Source organism: Patagioenas fasciata, chromosome 1 (assembly GCF_037038585.1).
Source record: "Patagioenas fasciata isolate bPatFas1 chromosome 1, bPatFas1.hap1, whole genome shotgun sequence".
Lineage (NCBI taxonomy): Eukaryota > Metazoa > Chordata > Aves > Columbiformes > Columbidae > Patagioenas > Patagioenas fasciata.
This window is the reverse complement of record NC_092520.1, coordinates 102575682-102591084: the sequence shown is the minus strand read 5'-3', so window position 1 is coordinate 102591084 and position 15403 is coordinate 102575682. Positions and strand designations below refer to the sequence as shown.

General features: G+C 33.8%; 1 protein-coding gene across 12 annotated transcripts in view; it reads right to left on the bottom strand.

The window, feature by feature from the left end:
* DMD (dystrophin) overlaps window positions 1-15403 on the bottom strand; it is a 1243922-nt gene that overhangs the window by 645134 nt on the left and 583385 nt on the right. For 11 of the 12 annotated variants that reach the window (XM_065859822.2, XM_071812115.1, XM_071812091.1 and 8 more), the window contains 6 exons: window positions 11787-11966; window positions 9643-9771; window positions 7890-8060; window positions 4267-4389; window positions 2596-2733; window positions 481-633 (listed from right to left, as the gene is read on the bottom strand). In XM_065859822.2, coding sequence (XP_065715894.1) covers window positions 481-633; window positions 2596-2733; window positions 4267-4389; window positions 7890-8060; window positions 9643-9771; window positions 11787-11966 — 894 coding nt within the window. The remainder of the gene's footprint in view (window positions 1-480; window positions 634-2595; window positions 2734-4266; window positions 4390-7889; window positions 8061-9642; window positions 9772-11786; window positions 11967-15403) is intronic. The other variant, XM_071812112.1, reaches the window with a different exon arrangement.

Here is a 15403-nt window from a genome sequence, read left to right as displayed (position 1 = left end):
CGATGCAAAATAAACTAGGAAAACCTTTGAAAGTACATAAATATATTTATAGAGTTTGACAGTGACATATGAATATGTTCTGATGAAAATGAATGTGCTAACATGAGACAGAGGTCATCCATTTATCGGTAAGTCATTTGTTCATCTGGAACAAAGATACATAAAATAAATTAAAATTTTTACTAGAAAACATTTGATGTTTCTTAATACATCGCAAACTTTCAATACTATCAACAAAAAATCTGTTTAGTGTGTTTCAAATTATTTATGTAACATTCTGTATAACAAACAAATACAAGATACAGCACAACAAACAAATGTCAGTTTGAACACAGAAAATTAGGGTGTATTTTACTAGTAATAAAGAGCTGAACTGACAATTTTCTGTGCCTATTTGAAAATTTGTTGCATTTGCTGCCTGTTAAATTGATAAACTATCACTCAGAAAGATCCACCATTGCCACCCCAAAACAACATTACCTTTAGCTTCTGGTCATCTTTGTTGTCTGGTAGACTGGCTAACTTTTTCTCAATGTCATCCAGCCATGTCATTAGGTCATCAGCCTGCCTCTTGTACTGATACCATTGATGAGAAATCTCTAAAGCCTTTTTTCTTCTTTGAGATCTCAAGTCCTGTTCACAGTGCAGACATTATTAGAATATGAATTAAAGGCTTATAAAATATGAACTGGCATGTGTGCACACTGAAGGGAAAAAAGGCACACAAGGCCACTATTAGTTCTAATTAAATCTTGGTATTTAAATATAGTATAAAAGCATCTGAATGCAGCATATTTTCTTCAGTTTAACAGTATAAAAGTAACTGAACACAGCATATTTTCGTCAGTTTAACAGATTATTTTTTTTTCTTTTAAAGGAGGTTACCTAGTTCAGGGTTGTTCACATGTTGAAGAAATGACTGAGAAAGTCACCAATAATCAGAAAAGTTAAGACTCTTACATAAATGTCAATATTTTATATAAAACACTTCTGCTTAGAATACTCACTAGACAGATGGAAACACAACCCACTTACTATGTAGCCATAAGTGGGCTTCCTGTGTTTTGTGGTCTTCTGTGAAATTCTAGCCTGCATGCTAATTCAGTAGCTACTCAAAAGAAAATCATTTCAATGCAGTAATGTATGCAAAGACAGGTTTACTTTTTCTAAATTAAATACCATTTACATAACAAATGCTTTGTGTTTGTGACTTAGCTTTACAAAAGTATTAAAGCCTCTCTTTAACAGGAAGTTTAAAAATGTTATTTTATTTCTTATAAACAGTATTACATATACTACATTTGCATATGCTTTGCTTAAGTTCACTCATACAGAATCCAGAAAATCTTTTCACTGCTATAATTTCTTATTAAGAAATAAATTTTTAAAAATACTGGTACATTCTATATAAAAAGATGAATTTACTTCAATGATTCTTGAATTTTATCTGGCAAGGTTGAATGCCTTAACTGAGTCACCTGAAGGGAAATCAATCACTCTATTCCATAAAAACAGCCAGAAAGGATCTGATAACAGCGTAGTTCTAGAAACACTCTTCTTGCTTCTTCTCTCCATAAAAAAATATAAATTACTTCCATTTCACTTGGAACAGTCAAAGACACACTGAATAGATGTCAAGGTTTTGGGGTTTTTTTTGTGGTTTTTTTTGTTTGTTTTTTTTAAATGTGGACAAAACAATGGTATATTCCAGCTCTCCTTTTACTGAATGCATACAGATCTGCAAAACTGTAAAAATGAGAATAGAGACTACAGGAAAGGAAAGATGCTGCTTAAAAATAAGCAATAATAAAACGTAATCATGGTATGTTCCCCAAGTCAAAAACCACTTAAAAAAAACTTTCAAAAGAAAGAAAAATTCTGCTTGTCAAAAAGATGAAAAAATCTACAGTAGCCAGAGCCTGCTGCTGCAGATAGGTGAACAAGGTGACTTTTCAACTCTAAGATTTTACTTTCCCTATTTTTATCTTTTCCTGGAAAGACAACACTCCATATACATCTCACTGTGAATGTTTCTAGAAATAGTATCATACACTTATACCTCCAGGAGTGTGGTGACACAGAATATTGATATTGACTTTGGTTTTCAGCCTCCTAGATACCAGCTCTATTGGTACTACCACCTACCCTATTTTAAAGAGGTCAAAGCCACTTTTCCCCCTGAAAGAGCATAGTTTGTAAATCTTTTAGTAAAACATAAAAGAACTCGTTGCCAGAAGTACGTTCTACAACTGAAAATGTAAGTTTGTGAAAAGTGATTCTAACTAAGGTCTTGACTGCAGTTGCATTAAACATGTGTAATGTGTTAAAAAATGAATTATTATTAAAGAAATAATTGCAGTCCAGCTGGCAGTCACATGATTGTAACATTGAAGACAAAACAGTACTTGTTAAGATGGAGATTTAAAATGTCTTTTCCAAGGCATCAAGTGAAGTATATAAGAAAATATAAGTTTATAGCCAACTAGTTTTAAATTTCTCTCCAAATAGTAATGAAGATTCATTTAACAGAACAGTGTCCTAACATTAAGAAAAAATTGTTTTAGTAGCATGTGCTTATAATTGTAGCTCCTATACCTTGAGAGCATTATGTTTAGTCTGCAACAGCTGCTGTTTTATCTTTATCTCCTCCCGTTTTCTCTCATCTGTGACTCTCTTTTGAAGTGTCTCGCCCCTTTGCAGCAATTCTTTCACTGTGCTCTCATCATCTTCACTCTGATTTAAAAAAAAAAAAAAAACACAAAACAAAAAAAACAGGTAATGGACACTTTAATTATTACGTAAGTACTAGGAGATACAGACATATAAAAAACTACACTTCCTCTGCTAAGATAATCATCTCACAACTACTTTTTGTTCTACACTGAAGACAAAATAGCTTTTACTTGCTTTCTACAACACATGTGGACACTTGAGGGGAACAAGTAGAACAGTACATGAAAACCAACAGATGATTGATATTAGATTTCATACAGCATCCAGGATAGTAGGATGAAAACTTTGAAGGCAAAAGTGTAAAATACATCTACTATAAAACAAAAATAATAAAAATATCTAAAATATTCTAAAGCACTGTCAGTAGTCAACGAAAATTGCCAGTATGCTAGGAGAGCATGTGATTCCTGACCATTTTGTGTATCATCACAATGCAACACAGCAATTCTGGCCAGGAAAATGATACCACTGTACTTTTTACATAGAAGTTGAATCTGTGCCACAGCTTCTGGGAGCGTATCTCTTGAACCACGCTAAATATTTTTTGCAAAGAAAGGGAACAAAGTATGCTAAAGTAGTGGAAACTGCCCTGTCAAAACTGATTCACTTAGAATTTACGACTGCAGTACATACTGCCTTAAATTTTAATTTTCCTGCATTATAAAAAGAGAAAAAATAAGGTCCTGTAAAGATTCCTTTCAGCATTGATATAAAAAAGCTATATTTGAACTCCTTAAAGAAAAAAAAAAAAGAATATTGCTTATAAAGAAATGTATATTTGATCTTGATAAGGATTTGAAAAGAGAAGGTCCTAAAGATGAATCTCTGTTATTTGCCAGCCAAGAAATGTCATCCCTCTGAAAATAACTCTGGAGAAAACACAGCACAGTGCCAATAGTAAAGTACACCTGTATTTCGCTCCTCTCTCTTTTTTTTTTTCTTTTCTTTTTTTTTCTTTTTTTTTTTTTCTTTTTTTCCCCCTAATATGCATAAACGGTTTTACTGCTTGCAAAGAGCAAAGATGAGTAATCAAGCTTATCACAGTCACAGAAACTATTTACAATAAATAGTGAAATCAAATCTGTTAAGAACTAATGAGCAAGTGGCATTCCTTTCAATTGTCATTGCCTAGTATTTGTTTTTAGTGAATGTCTTCTTTTACTAGATTGCCCATTTAGATACATCATTCTGAGCTTTCTTGGTCTTTATATTGCTACAGAGATTTTAATATTTATTCCCTACTCTGTAATATTGCTGGGTACTAGTATAGGACCTGTAGATAACATTCCTGTTTTCTTTGTATTTTCTCAACAGTCAAAACATGTTTTTCTTATAAACTAGCAATTAACTTATCACTAAAACTTTTAGTTAATGCTAACTTGGGAATTTTGACTTTATAATATATTAGCACAGTAAAATTCTGTCCAAGACATATCTAAAGATCCTAACACAAATACAGAAGTTTCTAATTTTCACTCAGATTTTTTCATCTCCCTTCCTACTTCATTCAGACTTCCATTTCAACCAAATTACCATATCTTTATTGAAGTCCTCCTCTTTCAGATTCACCCCCTGCTGAATTTCAGCCTCCAGTGGTTCAAGCAGTTTTTGTATATCGAAGTCAAATTGCTCCAATTCCTTTGAAGGAATGAAGGGCTAAAATAGGAGAAATACGAAGAATATGTATTTAAATCACACACGTATTAGAAACATAAATGAAAAGAGACATCTGTTCTACCTCCCATTGTTAAAACAGTGGTAGACTTTCCATCATGTGGAAAAATATCTACACTATACAACTCAAAGTAGGCAAGTAAATGTAAGTACTTAACAATAGTAGAATTTCCATATAAGAAAACATAAGAATTCTATAGTTAGTTAAACAAAACCAACCAAACAAAAATCTCATGTTTCTGTATGAGAACAGGTTCAGATAAACAGTATAACATTTAAAAAATTGTTTAAAAAATTAAATGTTGATACTATTTTTCTACATCTGGTTTGTCAGAAATCACACAGCAACAAGCAATCCATTCAGATGAAAAACTACCTACTACTACCAATTGAGAAAAATTTCATGATAATTTGTTTCAGTGCTTTGAAATCATTTCTTTCTCACAAAGAACAGCAAAAATGTCAGGTGAATTATACAAACCAAAAGACAGATAATCTTTGTATAAGATATTCCCCAAAAATATTTTGTAACATATTAAAAAAAAAAAAAAAATCAACAACAAAACTAAAAGAGCTGGGTTTCCAAAAAGCCTTAGCAAAAATTCGGGACCAAAAACTCATGAACAAATTCGACAGAATTCCTTCAAAATGAATCACACTATAATTACAGTGTTTTAGTTTAGCCTTCAGTTTTAAATCTAAAACAAGTGGCACTTATTAAAAAAAATGCAGCACTCTTTATCTACCTGATGCCTGTGGATAGTTTAATGTGCAATATGAAATGCATTTATTAAGTACATTGCAAAGGATCAACAGAAAAAGCTTTAAATGCAAGAACAACCAACAAATTCTCGATGATTTGTGCATAAAATTAAGATTTAAAGGTAATTAATGCTTTATGATGTTCTAGTAACTCCTGGACATAGAACTGCCTTCTTGCTAAAGACATAAGCACATTACATTCTAATCAGTTGTCTTTAATCTCCCCTCCAGTATAATGGGTATTTCTTTTAAAGCAAAGGTTTGCAATGGTGATTATAACAATCAGACTTAATCAGCTAAAACAAGAGAGACTAGACATCATATATTCTCATCTGTTCCACAGATGACCTGGGAGAATAAGGTCAAAATGCCTTAATTGTATCTGGTTGATTGTTTTAATGACAAAGATTTTGTGCACTTATGAACACTGATGGAAATACAATAATGTATGATATTTATAGAGAATAATACTATATTCACAAATTTTCTTTAAGAAGCTCAGAATTACAGTCAGCAAACACTTCAACTGAGGTAGAGATAATAGCAAACTACACAGTTATTCTCAAATGCTCTGAAGGATGTCTTCAAAAGTACTTAAATCTCAATAAAAGACAAATCACCTAATAAAATTTGAATATAAAATTACTGATCTCTGAGAAGTGCTAAAAACAATAACAAAAAGAAAAAATGAAGGAAAAATACTAAATGAAATTCCAATAATTGAATTATGTTCAAAGACCACTGGAAAATGTTAAATCTCATTTTAGGACATGATGAATATTTTAGTAATTAAGGACACAACAATTACGTACTACCATTTACTGAATTCACAGGTTATTTCGTATGTACTTCACTGTTGTATTGATAACTGTTAGTATGTGGAAAAATATAACTAATTTGATAACAGATGAGAGTTGATTGAAAATAGATTATGAGAGCTCACTGTCCTCTTGAATTGATATTTTCATGTTATTCACAAAGCATATGAAAAAACCACAAACACTTAGGAAGCATAATATCACCCCATAAGAATAATAATTTTTCAGCCCATAAAGCAGAAATCATGACTAAGGGAAGGGCAGTTACCTACATTATAACAGTGGACAAAACATGGCACCCAGCAATTCAGTCCTTTACCCAAATGCATAACAGCAAGTCAGTAGAACCACCAAGAATTCAGACAAGCCTTTTCCTCTCTATCTTATGTACCTGTAAATATAGATATCCTTTGTAAATCATACTCTGGCTGTCCATTCCTCAAGGTCCTGGAAAAGGTCCTCTAAAATCTAATATACTGTTAAAATTATGTGCTGTACTTATTTCTCTCATCTTGCCAGGTACATAATGTATAAAGCTTAGTGAGGTGCTTCCATTCCAGTTCATCTTGCCTGTACAATCGTGAATGGGAGAACACCCATGAAAGAAGTTTGCCAGGTGGAAGACGTTTGCAGGCTGTGTTCTGAAGATACTTCATCTTGATAAACATCTTTTCCCTCTTCTTTGAGTGAGCCCACAACATGCAATGCGAACAGCTAATCCATGATAAATCACCTACAGACAGTCTCATTGCTCCCTAAGACAAGTGATAAATTCACACAACCCTATCAAAGGCTGCACCAGCCCTGTATGCTTACAGTGCTGTGGAAGTGCAAGGTAAAAAGGAGAAGGAAATCCAGACTGCAGAGAGCAGAGGTTCAGAACAAAAACATCACACAACACAGTTGTTCGGGCTTTGTGCCCAGATGTTCTCTGTCTACAGTTTGTACTTCTGTAAGAAGTAATTGAGAAAAACACTGGAATGGTTTAAGTACTAATGCGGCCAATAGAAAAACAACAACAAAAAAGATACGGTCTTTATTCATAGGACATACTTTTTTTCTGTTCAGACAGAAATGAAACTTAAATAAACTCAAATATCCACAAAGAATGTGGTGGTTACACATGGTATTGAGCCCTGCGGAAGCCCTGAACAGCTAATGAAAACCATGTCTCTTTGCTTATGTTTTTTGCAAAGCTTATTTCCTGCTCTGCCACTGATCCTCTGTGCATTCACTTCCAGTACTGTTAGACTAGCCAGAAAAAAGAGTTAAGATCAGAGTTCATGCATTCCCATTATCCTATACACCAACCTGTAAGGCTGTCTGCTTTAATCTGCCAAATAGCTCTCTGCAATAAAGGCAGCAAATACATTTCAGAAGCCATAAGTAAAAATTACCTAATCCCTACTGAATTCAGATTCAGTTGTCAAACTAGTTGTACAGGTGAGCAGATGAAGTATAATTGATACAATCTGTGTATATCTGTCTGTCTATCTGTGTATCTCCAACCCTTTTGATTCACAGCCTCATAAGAAAAGACTGGGTGTATTTAATGAAAAATTAGCCCCCACAAGCCAATCTATATTAAAAAAAAAGGCTACTCCTACTTTGAGAAGATTAAGAATCTTACTGATTCTCAGATGTTGGTCAATCTTTATAAGTTAATGAAATAAGTAATCATTGTTACATTCATAGGAAGTCAGAGAATACTTCTAATTGTGAAACAGTGAAAAAAGACCTCAATGCCAAAAAACCCCAAATCTTCACACTTAAAAAAAAAATTCTTGCTATTTTTTTTTCTTTAAAAGTTTATTTTTTGAGAAACTGCAGCCTGCTATGCAGTTAGAACTGTGCACCTTATATAAATATCATTTTGTATGCATCTCCATATGGTGCTCCTACCTTTCCACTCTTAATTCTTTGTGATAAAGTTGCAAATCGCTGGTTGAGCTCTGACAGTTTAGGCTCTATTATTTTCTTGCAGTGATCTCCATGGTTTGTCATCAAGTCTACTGCCTGGGCACGCACAGAGTCCACCTTTGGATGCATGTCATTCAGCTCAGCCTTTAAGCGCTACAGTCCGTGAGCAAGAGACAGGGCTTGAAGTTAGTAATAAATGCAAAGAGAGAGAAAGAGAGAGAGAGAGAGAGAGAGTGTGCAAAGGAATAGGGAGCAAAACCACAAAGCAAATTCAGAGAACTATGCATGAGTGTGTAAGTCCAGTCGAAATACAGTAGATAACATTCCCATTCATATTCCTCAGTTTTATAGCAGGAATGTATCTACATGACTGTTTTAATATCTCCTAGAATAAATTAATGGTGAACGTTATTTCTAGGCAGGTTCTCATCTGCAATAATACAACCCTCAGCATATTTCAGGATGTTATTTTGTTTTATGCTAAATTATTTTATTTTTAGAAAAGCTGCTAACTCATGTATTATAGAACTGGATGTCTAGTTGTTGCTTTGATTACTGTTCATGCCCATAGTCAAAGCAGGGAATTAAAATCTATAAATCTATCACAAATTACAAAAAACTGAGGGCAAATAACTATTTTCTCTGCAACAGTAATCTTAACACTAGATCTCAGTACAGGCAGAGGCCAAAAAAGATAGCCTGACATTCAGGAATCATAAACAAGAGTTGGGCATTAAGAAGTACATTTCACTGTCTGTATGAAATGCCTTTGTGCAACACAAATATATATATCTGTATTGATGGCAATCATACTTTGTACCTGATGGTGCCAAAATTGTTCATTCAACTATAAAAGTCTGTCCTGTAATCCTGCTGAGATCAATGAGGCATTGATTTATGTTCTGCGTTGGAATTTGTAAAGTTTTGCTTTAGTAAATGGTATCATTATGCTAGTGCCAGCAATATAATTCTGATTTTGATTTGCAGACTGTTCCTCAGAGAGTACATACTGAACATGGAGTTCAATATAAAATAAAACTTGACACTGATTTCAGAAAAAAAAAAAAAAAATCCAAACAGATAATAATTCTAAGTTGTTTAATCTTAACAAAGAAGATATTTTAAATGAGATACTTTAAAATTCACATCTCTCTTGCAAGTTAGTTTTTCATCAGTTGGTCAAATGAGACAATGAGCCATTAGCTGTTATAAAAGTCTTCTGACCAACACACTAACCCATTATTATACAGCTAGTTCGCCACACAATATTCTTGTCTGTAGTGGTCTGGCATCAACATAAACAATGTTTATAGAACTAAAGCAATCATAAGACAGAAATATCAAACACAGATACCATAGATATCAGAAAAGTATCACAGAAAAACAGAAAAAGAATTAAAAATTAAGGACACGGAAAAAAAGGATTCTGTTCAATCAGATGTGTTTAAGGACAATTTTCCAGCAAATACAGGTTTAGTAAGTTGCTGTTCTACTCACCAGGAAGTCCCCAAGACTTACAATAACGTACCTGGTTTTATTTCTGCAGGGATTTAACTTTCACGGTGCAGTGCAAATTTAATAAGTAATCTACAAGCTGCCAGAGGGTAGCTTTATCACAGAAAAAAATAGTGTTAATAAATTTGTGATACCTTTCAAAATATGCTGGTTTTGACACATTCCTTTTGAGAATAAAATTAATACTTTCCAAAAAAATCACTTTTTTTTTTTTTTTTACCTTAAAACTTTCCTCTTTTTGCTGGGGTTTTTGTTTATCAGATTCATCCAACAGTATTTCAGCACGGTATATCCAAGTTGTGACATTAGCTACATTCTGATCAAAAGCCTCCATGTGCTTTTGATATTCCTGTATGTGGAAAAGGTAAATACTGCATACAAAGAAAGTCATCAGAATGGAAATAATAGCTGTAATTATGCCAACTTTGGCAAGCATGCTTGTATTATGAAATTAAACTTACTTTCTACAGTAACTGCTTGTTTTGTGAAGCATATAATCTGTTGTTTGTTTGTTCTCACTTTATAGATTACATTTCTTTAAAAAGACATTTTAGGAGTGAGTAAAGCTTCCAAAGTGACAGGCAGGAGGGTGAGATAGTCACAGTGAGACATAAGTGTCTGCGACTCAGCCAGGATGCCAAGAGGTACAGGAAGCCAACAGCCAGGTCTACTGGAGGTGGAAGGAAGAGTTTCCCAAGAACCAGGTGCAGAACTCATTTCAGAAAGCCACTGCATTGATTGAAACTAAGGTGGAAACAAGGATGTACTTGCAAAATCACAATCAAAAATGAGAGATTTGTATATAAAACCTTTATTTGCATTTCACCTAACTTCTCAGCTTTGAGACTCTGCATTTTAAAAATATATTCTAGTGGATATTCTGTTAAATATTTCTTTTTTTGTCCATAATTTAAAAACCTTTGGTCTGTTTCATGAGCTTACTAGAACGAGGTCTACGTGTATCCACCTCAGAACTCCAAGCAAACTACGTGTTGTTTGGCATAATACTAAGTAATACTTTTTAATGGCCAAAAGGAACTGCTCAATGAGTTGTTACTACTCGTACACTACTAAAATATCCATATCCAGTCTGTGTTTACAAGTTTGCCAACTGTGGCAAACATGCCTACATTATGAAAATAAATTTATTCATTTTATACAGTAACTGTAGAATACAAAGCAGAGAGAAAGTAGAGGAATATATAACTATACTAGTATATAAGTTCCATTATATGTTTCTTATAATCAGTTCCCCATTGAAGCTGAGCACCTATAACATCATATTGAACGAAATGCTTAAGTTTTCCAAATAAGACAGGCACAACCAGGTGCTTGCACTTGTATCCTACATACAGCCAAGGAAGTCCTGTAGTGATGCTGTAAATCCATCATAGAAACATTTGTAAAGTAGACACTCTAGCTGCCCTCTAACACATCAAGCTCTGAAAAATCATGATAAAGGTGAACACACCCCCAAAAAACACTTCAGTTTCTCTGGATTGAAATTTCATTCCCATTCTCTCAGCACTTGACACAGCATACAAAATCTCCCAAAACATTCTATCAGTCAAATAGTTCAGACTCTTCCGTGTTTAAGGGTTCAAGCTGTCATCTCTTCATAGCAGAAAAAAAATTAAGGGAGAATGTAGTTATGTGATTATCAGCACTTCAAAGTAGCTGGGGCTCCTGAATCTGAATTAAATGTGGTTTGGGGATTTTACTTTGGATTAAGTTTAATCTGGTGCCCTTAACTAAGTATCCCAGACAAAACAGGCACCACAAAACATGCACATCATGCAGTTCTGAAAGATCAAATCATAGTCCTTAAGCACATTAGTTGTGCACCCTGAGCTTCTGATTTAGTTGCCTCTGAAATGAATCCAGTTCACACACACTAAAGCTATCCTATGGACCAAACCAATATGCAAGTGGGGACTTAGTTCCCAAACAGAAATGGCAATGTAGCCAAAAGCAGCTGAGGTTGTTGGTATGAACATCAAGACTTACTGAACTCATTTGATTGTTTCTTTCACTTGATCTGTATTCACGCATTTTAGGTCCTTAGGGAGAAATTGCATTTCATTCATCAGGAAAAAGAAACCAAAACAACACCAGTTCAGGAGCTACCGAGGCAGACAGAAATGGGAAGCACTGACAATCAAGACCCCACAAAGCCATCACTCTGTAAGGTGTCAGATTGTTAAAGTATACACAGCACACTAAATGACAATCAATATGATTGTCTGTGTACCTATGAATTCAATAAGTTTAGTCTGAGGCACCAGAAAAAGCATTCCTATAAGGCCGAGCACCTGCCACTGGGCATCAGCATTCCCGCTGGGTGAATAAATGCATTTTCCTTACCAGTAACAGATTGAACCATTCCTCAGCACGTGAAGTTACAGCTATCCAATTACTGTTCAGGAGGCTGAGTTTATCCTCCACCAGCCTTTCCTCTCCTTTCAGCACTGTCTTCAAATTCTCTCCTAAATCACTGATGCTTTTAAGATGTACCTGGCGCTTCTCAATCTCCTTCCGTGTTGCCTACACGAGCAGAATAAAAACCAAAATTTCAAGAAATTAAAAAGAATGAGAACTAAGAACAAAGAAATATTAAAACAACCAGCAAGCTCATACTAGTACACACAGTCTTGCTTCCTATAGGAAGGGAAAGCATTCTGTGAAGCACAGTAAATAAAAACCAAATTATATCTCTTTAGCTCTGATAAAAATTGTAAACATTCTTCACATTCTCACAACTTTTTTGGTAATAGTTTTATTTTTTAAAGTATGAGCAATTTATCATTCCAGTGTTCAAAATATAGTTTTAATATTTCATTATTAAACAACAATCCACATTTTACAATATTTATATTGAGATGTTTAAAGTTACTTTGCATATAATAAAATGGCATACTTATCAAATAGCATATAAAGCTTACATAATAAATGGGACAGTAATAAAGCATCATGACATCTTAAAACTTGGAGAATTCCATTGAAAATAGTGAAATATTTTAATATTCCATTAATATTTTTCAGTGCAATCTTTTTCATCAGATAACATGTTCTTCTCTCCTGTTAGATTTCTTGCTTTGTAACTGTAGAAATGCATCTTTCTGTTATACTCACTTGGGATTTCACTCTGTGAACTAAAATACTAAAATAAGCTATCGTCCATAGCACCTCTAATCTTGAATGACTAAAATACATATGCAGTGCTACAAGATCAGATTTCCATCATCTCCTCCCACCATTATCTTAGCTTGTATAAAGAGATTTAGATGATATGTAAGGTCACGTAATTTACTCATTACTCATGTCTTAATATTCGTTGCAACATGTGGGAAGTCTAACAACAGGAGCAAATCCCAACATATTTAGACAACATGTAAAGAAGCAGTAAATACTGAGATGACACAATGCAGAGGATAGCAATCTTGCTGAATACTCAAGGAGAGGCGCACATTCCTTACACCTAATATCACATGTAACTAGTTTTATGAGACAAATTTATCTGAGTTGCTTGGCACCTGGTAGCAATGATGCAGTCATATATGATCTCTGCTTGTCAAACAAAGCTCCAACTAGAAATGAAGTGGTCCAAACTGAACATAAACAGAAGTTATGAGAAAAATAAGAATCACTGGTTTCCAGAGACATTGATTTCTCACAAATAAGTTGGATACACTAAAAAAAAAGAACCACTTCTAATTAAACCACAATAACAATTCTTCATCTCAGGATCAAAACTGTTACTGCAGTAGAAATACACCTTTACCACCTCCACACTATCTTATCACATCTGTCACAGGCACACATCAGTATGATTTTGTCGATAGTATGTTGATAGAGAAAGTAGAATTTTCAGTTTGCAATAAAGACAGTATAGAAATCACTCTTTTTGGTACAATACAACCTTAATAGTACCTCAAAAGTCCTTGGTATATGTTCTACTTAAAGCAACAGATAATTTCCTACACCTAATAGAATTAATGATCTAATTATTTAATGTTATTTCACAGAAAATGTTTTATACTTGCATTTCATGTATGCGTAATTTTCCACATTCTACCAATTTTCTTGAATACAGAGTATTTGTAACAGAACCAAGACAAAACTAATGCAAATTATTAACTATAACCTACAGAATTATAGAATTTGAAATGGAGAGTTTCAAATTTCAACAAGTTCTTGTCAGACTAAAGGAAAACTTGCCCTCTTCTTGTACAATTTTCTCTCTTTCACAGCAGGTACAAAATGTCATTTAAAAAAAAAGAATTAGACAATATAATTTGCCTCTAACTCAGGATGGAAAATTTGATCAGCTTTATTATTTTCTGAACAATTTACCTCCATTTGGAAAAGAATCTCTGAAGAATATTTATGATGGTTTGTGGTTTCCTTTGTATTTTACAGGTATGAAAACTCAGAACAATTTTGGTCTACATATAAAAATATTAATCCCAACTGAAAATATAAACAGACCAATCAGATAATTAAGTGTCTATTAAATAAAATTTCCAAAAGCTGGATGTATAATACCTGGTGTGTAAGAAAAAGTGCAATAGCACTTTGCCTGATCCTACAAGTTGATCCTTTCAAAGTAAAGAAATAATGTAAAGCAATGACTAGGTGCACGTCTGGGCAATATGAATATTAACACTCCTGTGTATTAGAAAGTAAGGGACATAAATAACCAAGAGATAACTAAACAATCACACATCCCTTCACCTTCTAAACAAACCCAAACATTGAGACCTTCAATACAACATCACAATGAAAAAGCCATCTTCTGCAATACTTCAAATCTCAATTATTCAAAGTTCTTATGTATAAGACAGTCTACATATACTTTATCCATTGCAATACAACATAGCATTGATACATTTTCTGCAATAAAAACACAAAAGGATTGCTATCAATTTAACACCACTGTATAGAACAGATAAAAAAAATGTGTCATGATCCCAGCATATAACTAGGATTATTTCATTAAAACTCAGGCAGTGGTTTTCAAAATTTTTTAATTTTTTAAGAGCACGTTCCAATATTGAGTGAATTGGTCTCCACTCATCTCCTTACCCTGTGTGTTCTTGGGATATAGAAGCACATTTTTCAAGCTTAAGGAAAAAAACCTCAACTCTCTGGATCTAAACTCCCTTTTGGTTGCCCTAATATCAGACTGCATTTCAGCTCTGAATTTATTGAAAGTATGTAAGAAAGACATAGAATTTCAATTTTAGCTACAGAATCAAAAGTAGCTTTGTAGTAGAGCTACAAGTAGTAGTAGAAAGAGCTAAAAAAGTAGTAGAGAGAGAGCTAAGACCAGCTGAGCTTGCCTTACAGCAGTCCCTACCACTAAAACCTCAGAAAAGAAGTTGAAGTGTAAAAGATAATTTTTCTTTAAGAAAATACAACTTGGGATGGCTTGAAACCTGGGTGGAAGCCAGACGGCTCTGCAGTGCTGAAAGCCATGGGGACATAGGATGCCAGGATCAATCATGTTAGTGTAAATAAATGCAGTTCCCAGTGCAGCCATGCATACTTTGAGCAGGGTTCACAGCCCTCCCTCTTAGCCCACTGTACTGCAGCATGCTCTTTGCCTTTTAGTTTACTAACAAATATTACTGGTTTGTTTGTTTGTTTTACTTGATGTTTCATAATGGAGTGAAAATCATAACCTCTTTCACATTAGCAAATATTAACAAGGAATGATCTATGTTTGAAAACAGAAGCTCCACAGGAATGGCTTTTTCTGAGGATATGGTACAGAGAATTTCTATGCTAGACTTTACTGACAAAACTACTGGGCATCATGTTGAACTACTGATGTTTTTTCTAACAAACAAGAATTGAGACTAAATGCACAGGATAATATTTTAATTGTGTTGGTCATTAAGTTATGTAGATTAATCAAACCAGTGAATGACTGAAGAGAAGTTCTGTGTGCCTTCATGTTGCCTGTATGCTGTGGTTTA